Here is a 15023-nt window from a genome sequence, read left to right as displayed (position 1 = left end):
ATTTTCAGCTGGGGAAGTGTGACAAGCAGTTATGAATGTCTCTCCTTACGAACAGCTGTGGGAGTTCTTTTATGTAGTTTGTACAGCTCAACTTTTAATGCATCATATGCAGATTTATTTATTTTTTTACGCAAATGACTAATTGTGTGTCGTGATTCATGCTCAGCAGCACCTTGCATTATCTGTCCTCTAATTTAAAAGGGTCTCCAGCATTTGCACAACAACCGGATTATCCATCGTGACGTCAAAGGCAACAACATCCTCCTGACAACTGAGGGAGGAGTCAAACTGGTTGACTTTGGTAATGATCTTTGAAAGAGGCAATTTAGCCGCTCCAATCTTTTCTCTGAAGTGCGCTGTTATAGATAAATGACTCTTTTTTTGTGAGTGATCTTTTGGAAGTGTCAGCAACGTTGTTTGTGAAGGCAAACACAAGCGCAGGATAAATCATTTAACCCACACTTTAGTCCCATGCTCACCATAACGTCTTTTAATTCATGGACCGTAGCCTTAGCCCGAAGCTATTATTGCTCATTTAAATTGCATTATTTGATCCTTTGCATATTAAAAGAAAGCTGCTATGGCAAATGACTTTGAGTCACCCCCAGGCATGTTTATGTCCCCTGTGTCATGGAGATGAAGTGGACTCACGCTGATAAAAATCTGTCCTACATAATTTGAAATGATTATAGCCCATTATTATTGCTGCTTGGCAGGTTGCCACACTAAATTATATGCCAGGATTTATTGATTAGTTCAAACATTTACTGTCTGCTGTAATTTATCCCAAGAAATATTCACGCTAATGAAGTAAGATCGAATTTTGCGATTCTTTTTCCATTTCCATTTTTTTTTGTAGGTGTTTCAGCTCAACTGACGAGCGCACGACTGCGGAGGAACACGTCAGTCGGGACACCGTTTTGGATGGCTCCTGAGGTCAGAGTCTAAGGGCTGCACACGCATGTTCATGTCTGGTAATGCAGCAGTAAAACATGCACACGTGTTTTAGTGGCTAATGGATTCTTTTTATATACATGTACAGTGTGATGTAGCTGTTAAACAGAGCGCCTCAGTTATTTCCGTGTGACTCTCCCTCCCATGTGTCATTGTGTATTCCTCTCCACGGGTGCAGCTCTTGAGGTCGCCTCAAGGTTAATAGCTGGGAGTCTGTGGCCCCTCGGCTTACTCTTTTGGCAGAAATGAGGTGCGGTGATTGAGCTGGTAGGGAGGGACCTCGGGGGCAATTAGAATAAACTCAGCTGTAAAATGTAGTGCCAGTTATAATTATTGACTGTGGCAAAGAGAAGCTCGTACCCGGAGCTACTGCACTGACCTGCCTTTCAGTGCTTGTTTTTAAATGGGCTGTGAATGAGCTTGGCTGACTGTTTTTGGCATTAAGAGGATTTTTTCAGGTTCACAATGCTTTTTTTTTTTTTTTTTTAAAAAAGTAATTTTCTTTGAATCATTAATCTGAATTTAATACCCTAAAAATCAAACAAAATTAATCTCACCCCTCTTTCTAGAAAAACGGACTTTCCACTCGGTGACTGTCTAAAATGGACCCTGTGAATTGTTTCCAGGTCATAGCCTGTGAACAGCAGTACGACTACTCCTATGATGCCCGCTGCGATGTGTGGTCTCTCGGCATCACAGCCATCGAGCTGGCAGACGGAGATCCCCCTCTGGCTGAGATGCATCCAGTAAAAGCCCTTTTCAAGATCCCACGGTGAGTCCAGTAGAGGGCGCTCCTGCCACACAGCTGGAGGCAGCTGCCACAGGGACATAAAAAAACCCCCTTTCCTTACTGTCAGGAGGAAAATTCTGAACTGAAATTTATGATCAAATGGATAAAAGGTAAAAATCACTGCGGCTTCTCTGACAACTGATTTTGTGCTGAATTTAGAAAATAAAAAGCTGAATCGGTAGGCTCTGCTTCACTCTCCCAGTTGCCGCTGCATTTTCGTCTTTGCTATCTGAAAGGACGCATCTGCTGAATAATCAGTGTTTAAAATCTCCATCATCAGAAACGTAGAAGTGTTTGGCCTTAAAATTAATGCAGTGATTGAATCTGTAAAAATATTCACTGCTGGAAACCGTGTGTGTCTGATGATCATCTGAGAGCTTAGTGGCTACACGCAGTTGACCTTTTGTTATCAGTACAATCGCGCAATTATCTCTCAGTTAGGTAGAGATATGCCCCTTCTGATTGCAATTTGCATTGGTGATTAGCTCCATTCACATTGAGATGAGGCTGTCACCTCCTCCCAGTCACAATATTATCTCCTCCCTGCCAAGACTCGGGAGCAGGCCTTGTGTAGCAGGAATTATGGGAGCTAACGCAGCATTTCATCAGCACCAAATTTTAACCAGAATGTAAAATAATTATACGAGAAATTACAGCTGATGGCAGAGCGCATGGGTGAAGATTTTGTCAGGCTTTGACTCTGTAACACATTTGTAACTCTTTTTCTCGCTTCGGGATCGAGTTTGGAGGATTCATCATTCATGTCTTTATGTTTTGCACGGAAATAAATGCAATTATTTATTGAAATGTGCAAAAAATAAGTAAGGCAAAAACAGAGTTTGTACAATTCCAAGTTTGATTGTCAACACTTGGTATGATTGCATTTTCTTAGAGCAGTCTTCAGGAATAGTTTTCCAGGCTTCTTGAATGATATTCAAAGCTCTTCTTTGGATGTCAGCTGCCTTTTGCTTCAATAATGTTGAGGTTTGGGCTCTGAGGAGGCCAATCCATGACTGATAGTGTCCCACTGTGTGCTTTTCTATTAATGTTTGCTTCTACTGCACTGGCAGTGTGTTTGGGATCATTGTCAGGCTGAAAAATAAATCCGTTGCAAATCATAAACCAGTCTCCGTGATGTTTTACAGATGGCTGTAGACACTCACTGTTGTACCTCTCACCTATACATACATATATATACATATAGATGAGAATTTGAGACAGAAATGTCAAATTCTTCCCTATTTTTTAAAGACACGACTTTCAGATGCTGTTCATCTGCTGTAGATGTTTTTTAGGCCTGCCATTTCGTCTTTTATCCCTCAGTTTCCTAATATTTGTAAGGACACACTGCACAACATGCTGTTATACATTTTAGGATAATGTCTCTTTGGGAATCACCTCGATAGTGCAAAAACTTTATTTTGGGCCTGTCAAACTGTGCCATCTTTGGCATATTTTGTCAATTCAGCTAAAGACATGGAAACAAAATATGTGTTTTTGTGACAGGCTGCTGGTAAAGGGCCTAAAGATGCACTTTAAAATGTTATGTGTAGATGCGACACTGGTTCATCCCTTGAGTTAAGCGCCTTTCAGATGCATGTATGATTCAGAGGTCAGTGTTAAGTAGCTTAGCAAAAAAAATCCCAAAAGTCCTCTAAAAAATGATGAGGTACCACAACTGAACTGGACTGAAAATGAATATAAAAGCACCCAGTGTCCAAAGAAACGTTTTAAAGACCTTCACAAAGCCGGGACTGTTAGTCAAGAACACAAAAATTAAAAGAAAGTCTGGCTTCTTGGAGGCAAAATATAAAGAAACAAGTTGCAGTCATACTTCCCTATTAATCACCAGCCATAATATTAGACATTTCCATTTCACCAGACAGTTTTCAATCATTCCTTGAGGTTTCTTTGACCTTTCGCCCTTTATGAATAACTCTGATGATGATAGAATTGGAAACAAATACTTCAGTGACATTTCGTCATCTTTTTTCCAATCAAAATGTGTATTTTAGCTTTTTAGTGTAAAACGGGACCTTAAAGGTTTAGAAGTTGTTATAAATCACCATGAATGTGTCGAACCATGAAATGATTCTGTTAACATGTCATTTATCTTAAATATGTTTTCCCCCATTGCTGCAGCGGCGCAGGCAAAATCATGAGAAAAACCTTTTATGACTTTGTGAATAAGGAAATGAGTTTCACCTTTGGGTCTTCGGTGGCAGTGAGAGTGATTCATGAGGAAATCCAAGAGATTCATCGTCACAGGTTTCGATCAATCCACAAATTTTTTTTCCTTCTCAATTTAATACATCACAAACTATTACTAGAGGAGCCTCTACCTGGAGTATTGTCCTTGAGTGGTGCATGTTTTATGAAACCTGTGTAAGCGCTAAAACATGTAATGAGCATTTTCATCTCTCTGGTATTTTACAGTTGCAGGTAGTAATGTGTTTCCAGGCTAAAGGTTTCACTGTCGGGTAGTTAATCTTTTCTGTATTATCCACTTAGTCATTCTTTCTCAGCTGAAACACATCCAGATAGTAAAAAGGAAGACAAATATGCACAGTTGTGGATCACATTCCTTGCTTTCCTATGCTGTTTGCTGGACAGTCTCTCGAGTCAAGCTGTGGATTTAATTGCCCATGTGTGGGGCCACTCCTGAGCCCAGCAGCAGATAGCCATTATATCACCGCTTTGGCCGTGCTTTTGGTGGAAATGATTCTCATCCCAGCAGGCTACCATGGATGATAAGAGAAGCAGTGACAGCTGTCAGAGAGGACACTGATGAGCTCGATGAATTAGGGGCACCTTGGTAAATGGTCTGTTTGTGCGACAGAAAAATCACACACTTGATGAGTTGTGACACCCTGTTGAAGCATGCATATGCTTGTTGCTTAATTTCTAAATTGAACCCAAGGTGTCCATGATGCTTTTTTAACTATTACCTGCTGTTTTGAGTGTGTATGACAGATGTATGATGATCATGGTGACCATGAATGAAGGTAATGGAGCATGTCAGAGGACAAAGCTGTAAAATCAACTGCAAAACTAATTATAGATACTCAAGACGAAGATGGTGTCTGATATTTAATATGCGGAAAGGTTAATTGCTTGAGCCAGTGCTCTCGTTGCCACACAGCCTCACAGTTTCCATGTAAAGTCAAACCAAAGTGTGTGTAAAATACTTTGTAAAGCTTAGAGGCGGCTGGCAAAGATGTCCAAGGTTGTGTTTATTCAGCGTTACCCCTGTCGATATTAGCTACGTATTAGATAGTACATGTATGTGTCTGAGTAAGACCAGGACAAGCAGAATAAAAGTAAGTGATGGCTTGTCAGAGGCAACAAAGGCTAACACAATCATTCAGCTGAAGGAAAGATATCCAGACTTGTGTGCTGTTTTGTATTATAGTGTGTGCAGCAGAACAGATGTCAACAGAAGTGGTGTCCCCTATTGCTTTCAGGACACCATATTTTGAAGCCTTGGTGTCAGCGCTTTTTTCTGCCACCATGCTGGTCGTCTAAATATGGCAAACACTGCCGTATTTAGACCAGAGGATGGAGTGCTAATTCAGCAGCTGATGCTAGCAAGCTCGATCAAGAAGCTGCATTCATAAGCTGCATGGGTGGAGCGCACAGAAACAGACACCTGCTAATAAAGCAGGATATTAATACTAGTATTACTATCGCTATTTTACTCACCAAAAGTGCAGCATAAACCTGGTTATTTGCCAAATATTAATTTAAAAAAACAAACTTTGAAAGCCACCACAGATAGAGACGAGAGGTCCACATGAGGAACTGGAACTGTTGTGGTTGGCGGCAGCAATAAGTTGAACTCAATATTAGTTTTATTTTTTTTGTAAATGTTCAAGGGAGATGGAGGTTATTGTAGCTGTCATAGGGCAAGAGGTGGGGTACACTCTGAACAGGTTACCAGTATATCTATAAAAATGTGGACTAGGTAGAGTAAAACCCCAACAGCTAATTAATCAATATTCCCATTTTTTCCCATTTTAGCCTCAGCCTATCCAAGCATACATTTACCTGTGTGAACAAATCACTCTCTGTTGTGGTCCCTTTCACTGATTGCATGCTGCCATCTCCTCTGTAACCTCATGTACACAGATTAGTAGTTGGCATATGCCATGGACATAACAGCTCTCGTCCAGAGCCAGGGAGAAAAGTCAGAATTGCACACTTTGTTTATGGCCATGTTCACGAGTGTTATGGATCCCATCCCTGCTATATAGATTACTTCCTGGTTCCAGAGTTATCCGAGTTTCATATTGTAATTTTTTGTAGCGATTTCTCCATTAAAGCCACTCTTTAAGCTTTAGCCTTGTCTCAAGAGTCATGCATTTGAGTCATGCATTCAGCCTGTCTCACAGCTACTCTTGACAGATTTCCCGCAATGTCCTCGATCCATCTTGTCACGGTTCACTGCTTCTTTTTTCTCAGAGAATATAAGGACGGCAGAGTCCACCAAACAATCTTTGAGAAATTCTCCATTAAAGAATAACTTATTGTTTTTTGCAGTATTATGGGAAATTGCTGAATTCTGGTCTTCTAGCACAGGAGTGTATGGGGATTGACTCGTGTTTGCAGCCTGCCTCGAGTGGCCATTGAAGGAACTGCAGCTTTGGCACTTTAGCTTGGCTTCATTTTTCAGTCCTGAAGGTTGCTGGTGGATATAGAAATGTTAGCATGTATGTGCCCTGTGCTGCAACCAGTGGTTAGAAATTAGTGAGGTTCCTTATTCCTCAAACTGTGCCCCAGTAGAAAAGGCCATTCTTCTGTAGAGACTAGGTCCTAAAGCTGCAACACAATCAAACCCAGAAATTTTGAAAGCTATAAAGGATTTTATTTTGTACAGCTTCCCTCTTTTGCAGGAGCAACAGTGTCTATAAAAATATGAACGCAGAGTGTTGTTTGTATAAAACAATGAAATAAAACAAAATGTCAAAATACAGATTATTCCTTCCCCTGAAATTAAAATAGCACAAGGGAGAAAATTGCTTACTCAATGGCTCGCTGTGCCTCTGGTTCACCAATTAGGATTCCTCATGAGTTATGCATTGAGCTGACCTCCTAAACGCCAAAACAGAGGCCAACAATTCTCCAATTTTTCCTAAAGTCTTTTCAAAATAAAAGCCATCTAGGTTGTCAGACTGTCCAAGTGATTTGTACAAATTTCTACTGTATTATTTAAAAGGTCCAGACTTTGGCTGCCTCGTAGCTTGTTATGACAATGATCTGTGCCTAAGGCTGTTTTTAGGCTTTGTTTTAAATGCTATTTTTTTATTGCAATAACTGCTGATGAACATTTAACAGGTTATGGAGCTAAGACTGAGAGAAAACGCATCCATCCTTAGTTGCTTTCTTGGCTCAAAATCCCTCATCCACCAGCAAAAATGAAATATTTTTGTGGATGATCAGGGTTGGAAACCTGCCACATTTTCTGTCACAGATGAATGGCAGAAATAATGCTGAATTTTGAAACCGTGTACCCCACTGATGTTTTATCAAATCGCTCATTGTTACTGTAAAAAACCTGCCACATCGCCTTGATTTTTCTATATTGGCATTTTATGTAGGAAAAAAAGTCAGTGTAGTGAAGTAATTGTACACTTAATGTTCCAAATTTCCCATTATCTGACACTGACGATCCCTGACAGGAAATCACTGTCTGGTTGGATGACTTTCCAATCACGATTAAAGGCTTCTCATATCTCCACCTTTGATGCAGTTATCTTACCGTCTCTGTGTGCTGTCCTGGACTGGAGGCACTGGTGATGTAGCTACCAAGGACATGATAAATGTAGCTGTAGTTTCTCAGTGTTCATGCATGTATGCTCAAAGAAGTACTGGTGCTGTGGCGGCAGTGATGGATGAGCCAAAATTTTAAGTATGTGCTCCATTCGCTGACTAAGTCTTTATTTGGGGCCCTGGTACTCCTTCTCTGTTAAGCTTATATAAAGGCCACTGTGTCTCTGCTTAATGCAAGCTGGAGAATACAACAGCAGTGTGTAAGGTACTGAAACCTTAAGTGTGGCTTTAGTTGATTTGTGAAATTTAAAGGATGTCACTGCTTGTTTCAGATGCTGAAGAACGGTCAGGTTTTATAATGACGATGTTGACTGTAATCACACGTGCTGTTTGCAATGTCTGCATTGTGTGTCCAGGCTGGAGAATAGACTATGGAGAGGCTTGAAGTACTTCTTAAGTTTCTCCTTGAATATAAATTGTAATATTTTATGTCCTATGGTAAATACAGGACTTAAAAATTACACATATCTAGTATCATATTCAGACATTTTACTGACTTTATTTTTGTCTTGCTACAGCTGTCAGGGGTTGTTGACACCTCGATCCACAGTGACTCGAGCCTGACAGTACGAGCTCTGCCTGGTCCAAAATTTGAATAAGCCATTCTTGTTTACAACATTAGCTGGCAGTACTCGCAAAAACTGAAGGAAAAAATGCAGCCTGAGTTCACTAAGCACAATGAGTGCTCTTGACAGTGTTATCAGCAGTGCGCTGCTATATTGACTACGTAACGTATAAGCAGTATGGTACGACGTCAAGGCGAGAACGTGTCTTCGGGCTCATATTAGAGGTTGCATTGAGGCAGTCAGTTACTGGCTTTGATCTGCACTTTGGAAAGGATTGCCTGTCTGAATTCTTATCAAAGACTCGACTAACTTAGTGCTGTAGAAAATGACAGATTTTGTGCCCTAACACCCCCCTTGCCCTTGTATCTTTAAAAAAAGATATTAAACATATGCCGTGTTTTTCATAAACTAAACTGTTTTCATTTTTAATTCAAACTGTGTTTTTCCCTCTTTGCTCTGCTTGTCTGGCAGCTTTCTAGAGCAGCATGTGCGATCTAATTAACACAGTCAGTAAATGCATTGACCAGGTGTGTCACTGTTTGCCTGACAGTGACAGAAAGCTCGGCCTCCGGCTGTCAGGCTGACGGCTCCTGGTGAAGATGACTGTACTCAGGCTCTTTCCAGCCTTGGCTCCTCATACAGACCTGCTTCCTGTCATCGTGCACACTTGAAAAGTGTTAGGCTCATTATGGATGGCCTCCGTAAATGCTGCTGACAGAGGTATAACTAGCTCCCATAATTTTGGCTCCCAATGGCAGATGCTTCCTGCCAGACAGTGGAGGAGCAGTTATCATTTGTCACTTTTTCTCTGGCTGCCACAGACCTGGACCCCGATCAGCTTGTCCTCAGACCATCAGACTCCTCTGAGAGTCTGATGGTCGCACTCTAACTGTCAGCCGTCATTTGTCAAATGATTCAGGAGACATGCTGACAATCTTGGTCATTTACAGCAATAATCATTTAATGCGAATTTCCTTTAATATCTCCTTAGCTTTTGTTTTTTTTTTTAAATGTTGTTTTGATTTGTGTTTCAGAAATCCCTCACCCACATTACGACATCCTGAAGAGTGGAGCAGGAGTTTCAGCCATTTCATCAGCCAGTAAGTCTCCTCTGACTTCAGCCTGTCAGCCTTTGTCATCTTACAGTCAAGATTTTGTAGAAAAGTGGACGTTTTCACAGAAACGGCTGTGAAGAAAGAAACATTTAATATTTGGGCCTCCTGCGGGAAATTACAGATTTTGCTGATTTATGGTGACAAGAAACAAATAGAAGCATTACAGGAATTGATTTGGGAAAAAATATGGTGCTGTGGACAGAAGCTCAGACTTCTATCCACAGCACAAACGGTATTAAGGAGAAAAAAGGAGCAGCATTTCAAGAACAGAACATTTTTACTGTTATCTGCTATGTCATAAAAGTGAAACTGAGACAATATCTGCTCTCACAGCAGGATTATGATCCACAGTGGGCTTCAGCTTTGAAATACAAGCTGTAGCTTATGAATTAACCTTTTAAATGCCACTGAAGATCTTTGAGGTGACCTTAAAGATGCTGTGAGTGCCAAGGCAACCTAAAAATACTGTATCTCAGAACTATGGGTGATCTACATTATGTCGTATTAGTGCCATTGATACTATAACAAATACTGAGCTCAGAGGATAATCATTCTGAGAATTTCTCAGCTTGGGTGCTGGTAAAGCTCAGTGGGTTCAGTAGGCAGACTGTTTGCTGTGAGGCTGCTGCAGAGGACATGGTTAGAATCCACTGCGTGGCCTTCATTTCATTCATTCATTCATTCATTTCATTTCATTTCATTTATTTGTTCATTTTCAGGCACAACAAATACCTATATTGAACATAAAATGCACAAAACAAAAAACAAAAATTGCCTGAAAAAGGAGTGGGATGAAGAAAACTTATTAAATCCCACCCCTATACTCACTCATCAACAAAAAAAACAAACTTCCCGCAGCTACGCCCATCATTGCATACAGACCCATCAACAGCCCCGGGCACATACAAGCATCTAAACGGCAGCTCGCAACCAACAATTAGAGCCTTCATAACTGAATACAGAATATATGAATTATAAATTGCATTACCACAGGTAACAGGCAGTAATAACTACAAGTAACAAACACACATACATATACATACATATATATCTACACACACATGTACATATATGTACATACATACGCACACTTTATTTTTATTTTATTTTTTTGGAATCCATACCAGCAATGGTAAGAGAACAGACATTACAGAGCACACTAAAACCCATCATTGAGTATACTGTGACCAGACCAACTGTTTGTAGAGGAATTTAAATCTATGAATATTTTTGCATTGTTTCAATTGTAAACTCAGACTGTTCCAGATTTTCACACCACATACAGACACACAAAAACCTTTACGGGTTGTTCGAGTTCTGGGTAATTTGAATTCTCCAAAGCCTCTCACATTATAAACCTTTTCTCGAATTTCAAATCTAGTTTGTAAATTTGCCGGTAAAAGTTTAGTAAAAGCTTTATACAAAATTATGGATGTATTGTAATTAACCAGATCCTGGAATTTAAGTAACTTTGCCTGAAGAAAGAATTTGTGAGTATGTTCTAGATAACCAGCCTTGTGAATAATACGCAGTGCTCGTTTCTGTACTGTGACTAATGGATTAGTTGTATTTTTATATGTGTTTCCCCACACTTCCACACAATATGTAAGATATGGAAGAACCAGGGTACAGTACAGAGTACGAAGTGCATCTTTATCAAGGAATTGTTTCACTTTGTTCAAAACTGCGAGGCTTCTGGAAATTTTGGTTTTTATGTGTCTGACGTGGGGTTTCCATGAAATTTTATTATCAATTACGACTCCCAAAAATTTGTTTTCACTCACATTATCAATTGGTAACCCTTCAATGATAATTGGTAATTCTACATTATATTTTAAATTACCAAAAAACATTGCTTTAGTTTTATTTATATTTAATGATAATTTATTTATGTCCATCCATTTTTTTTTATTAATTTTAGCTCCCTGTTTACTGTATACTGTGTTGTCTGTTGTCTCTCCCAGCTTTTCAGTCTTCTCTCCACTGTCCTATCTCAAAAAAAGGTCTGAGATTAAAGCCATAGATTTACAAGAAGAACTTGACATACACCAAAAGTCTGTAAAATTGTATAGATTTACATTTACTGGATAAAGTAATACTACCTTTCAAAATATGTTCATGAAGAATGTTAAACATTAAATGTTCCTGGAAAAATAATAATACTAATTTTAAATATAATACTTTCATTACATTGCCTCAAATAAAAGAGGAAACTTCAAATAAGAAAAGGTCAAATGTACAAAGCAATAAAAACTGTGGATAATTAATTGAATAATTATTAATTCATTAGTTATTAGTTTTCACATATTGAGATCCCTTCCCAGACGCCTTAAGGCCCACTCACATCCTGGGCCATCTGACCTCAGGAATTTGCATGATAAGGTGGGGCCAGGTTTCACAATGAACACACCCGAAACTCTGGCTGATTGGGACCCACGCCCAGTTTCCCACCTTGGCTCAGGCGATTAGAGGATCATCAGGGGGTCCTTTTGTCCCTCTGTGGGGGGTCACTCCCACTAGGTTTATATCTGGGACTCTCCACCATTTGACCTTAGAACTGAAGAAGCTTCTCGGATGAGAGGTGAAACGTCTTCAAGCAACTTAAAGAAGTCCAGACGCTTTCACAGACATATCACCAGTCGTCTGTTCATGCACAGAGTATACTGAAAGAAGAGCTGGGCTTGTTTTTGTCATAATTATGTGATACACCCAGTGAGTGCTGGTCAGCTGGACCTTCAGATAATTTTATGATGAGAGCTGTTTTCTACAGACAGATAACAAAAAAACAGAATTAATTGAAGAGGTCACTAAAACATGACCTCTGAAATTTAATTTAGACGTGACTCTCGTAAATCTGTTTTCGTTTTGTTTTTGTTTGCTTTTATTATTTTTAGTGCTTTATTAATGTCGTTCTGAAGCGTGTTGATGTGTGTTTTTAATGGAGTCCCCTAAATGATCAGCTGCCCTTACCCTAATGGGAATCCAAATAAACAAATAAAAAATACCATGTCAGTGCCTCCACACATAAGACAAATAATAAGACAAATCTTTTTTCTTTTCTTTTCTTTTTTGCATTACTATTTTAGTAGTGCAATGAGTGTGTGAAACTGTAAAACATATGGAGACAGATCTGTACATCAGGGGGGAATGTGCATGTAAATATAGAGGGAACTGAAATTGATATTTTATTGCCCGATTCTATCAACCTCTCTTTCTATTCATTGACTTTCTTTTGTATAAATCTGCCACAGAGGAACAAACTAATTCACCTGAGTTATCAGTGCTATCTGAGGGCCAGATAACTTATCATTTCCTACACTGTGCAAAGCTAATAATGTCAGAGGTGGCTTGTAGTGGAGGCCTAGAAAATACAACCCTAATATCTACTGCAGAGAGGCATGCAGGCCTTAACTGTAATGAGAAAATAAATTCAATTTGTTTGGAGGGTTATTTGTGTAGGGATGGTTTCTGATTGCATTGGTGGAAAAAAGAGTAAAAACAAGCAGACGTCATCTGCCTCAAAGGCCTGTTGGATTTTTTTTTTATGTCACTTCAGTTTTTGATTGGTCAGGAGGCATATTTCTCCTTAAATCAGCACAGATATTACTTTTTTACAATGTCATTGTCCTGGTTTTTATTGGCTACTCTTTGGATTGCAGCTCTGTAATCTGGGTTAATGGATTGTGTGATATCATATCAAAGTTAATCTCCTCAAACAAAGCCCACCAGAGTTCAATGTGAGGAGGCTGGACAATGTTATCAAGCTTTGCAGGCTTTTTGTGAACCCTCTGACAGTCCTGTCAGGCTTGTTGTGTATATGTGTGTGTATGGAAGGAGGAAACTGAGGCGGAGGGTGGGGGGGATAATAAATCCATCACCGGTGTCTGCACTTGTGCAGCCAAAGAACTGACTCCTATGACAAAGTGGCCTGCCTTTCAGTCTCCCAGCAGCACAGCCTTGCTAATAGCAGCAACCTCCACTTAATGTTCTGACGCTAATGAATTCATGGAATTAACTTTCTGAGCCTAAACTGATAAAAGAAACAGAATTTCAGTGTCGATTAGGTGTTAGAAGCTAGATCAGTGTTTTTACTCCTATCTTTCCTCTGAGTGCAATTGTTGGTGTTCAGAATCTTTTAAGTCTTTGGCTGTAAACGAACAGCACGAATCTGGATGTCTGGTAGATGTATCGTGGCACTCGGGTAGTGATTTCCAGTCTAGCAATATATCAAAACTGTCAGAGGGTGAAGCCAAATGTGTTCTGCGGGTGTTTCAGTGTGTGTGTGTGGCGCAGAAGAGTCAATATTAGAAGAGCCTTCGTATCAGCAAACTGACATCAGTGGCTGAAGGGTTGCTGCAGGCAGGCCTGTATCACAAAGTGACATCACTTGCTGGCAAACACTGCAGATCACAGATAGGACCTGCCGCTGTGCCACAGCAGGGCTTGTTTGGACTCGGGGCCATGGTGATAGTGACCATGTGGTCCTCGGAGAAGGATCGATTAGTGACCCACGCTTAAAAACACTTGCAAGCGGCACCGCACTGGTATGAGTATCACTCACAGTTGATCCAGACAAATCAGCTCCCCGCAATGTTCAGGTGACTGCACTTAACTGTTTAATTCACTCTGATTTATAGACTGATGAAGGACAGTTTGTCTGTCTGAGGGTTTTAGAGGTAACTGTGTGATATTTTGTTGCTTTAAGGTGTCTGATAAAGGATTTTGAGGCACGTCCATCTGTGACCCACCTTCTGGAGCACCCCTTCATCAAGCAGGCCCATGGCAAGGACATAGCTCTCCGTCAGCAGTTAGCAGCTCTCATCCAAGAGCAGCAACAAATAGGCTGCAAAACCAAATCCAAGTAAGTATCCCAAATCTTATGTTTTGTTTTGTTTTAAATTTCCCTGTTATGAAATAGTAAAGATGCAAACTGTATTAGTTCATTTGGATGTTGAAGATCTCTATTTCACTGATAGGCATGGATTGGGTGCTGATATTTTTTCTGTCCAGTAGGGGGCAGGGTCTCATCTTCTTACACTCCAGCACAGAAATGAAGATGAAACAGAGTAATGGAAATTACAGTATGTGATTAAAGAGAAGTAAGGGCAGTATGACTAATTCAGAAGGAGTTATTGTGCTGAGTAACCTTAGATTAATAAATCCCAATTAGTCCAGTGGATGTACTTAGTACACATCACTTCTCCAACCAATTAACCCAATGATGGAATAATTAAATATAGATTTGCACCCAGAAATAGGTGACATGGCAGCATTACAGCCTGTTCACTTTTAATGAGCTAATTAGTTATTTCCTTCATTAATTAAAATAGCAACTACCTTACAACCTCCTTATGTGTGTAAAAAATGAATGCAGCCATATGAAAAGGCACATGTTGAAAGTTAAATCTTCACCCTGACACTCACATGGCAGCAAGCGACAGAGCAGAAAGTCTCCTGTTTACTGGAGAAATACTGACTTTGGCATTGCTTAATCTTCATTATAAAGGAGTTTGCTGAACCTGCCCTTGACTGAGAGTCTTGATGTTGTGCCAACTCTGTTTACTCCCGGGAGTGTGCAGAGTCTGTGCCTGAGCCTGATCCCGAATTCCTGTCCACAGTGAAAGTGGATAATGGGATTAGGAGCTTGTAGGGCGAGAACTGGGCTCGCCTGGTTTAGTCTCTCATGCCACAGATCAGCAAACAATGACTCCAGATAAGAATAAAGACATAGAGAACTTAAAAGTAGCTGCCGTAGGTGGAATAGTGTGA

The 15023-nt window shown here is 40.1% G+C and overlaps 1 protein-coding gene across 5 annotated transcripts in view; it reads left to right on the top strand.

Annotated features, from left to right (window-relative positions):
- Window positions 1-15023, top strand: part of myo3b (myosin IIIB) — a 71133-nt gene that overhangs the window by 10559 nt on the left and 45551 nt on the right. For all 5 annotated transcript variants that reach the window (XM_076875004.1, XM_076875006.1, XM_004557708.3 and 2 more), the window contains 5 exons: window positions 202-301; window positions 860-936; window positions 1581-1726; window positions 9174-9239; window positions 13960-14115. In XM_076875004.1, coding sequence (XP_076731119.1) covers window positions 202-301; window positions 860-936; window positions 1581-1726; window positions 9174-9239; window positions 13960-14115 — 545 coding nt within the window. The remainder of the gene's footprint in view (window positions 1-201; window positions 302-859; window positions 937-1580; window positions 1727-9173; window positions 9240-13959; window positions 14116-15023) is intronic.

This window comes from Maylandia zebra, linkage group LG16, assembly GCF_041146795.1.
Source record: "Maylandia zebra isolate NMK-2024a linkage group LG16, Mzebra_GT3a, whole genome shotgun sequence".
Taxonomy (NCBI): domain Eukaryota; kingdom Metazoa; phylum Chordata; class Actinopteri; order Cichliformes; family Cichlidae; genus Maylandia; species Maylandia zebra.
This window is presented reverse-complemented; position numbering and strand designations above follow the sequence as displayed.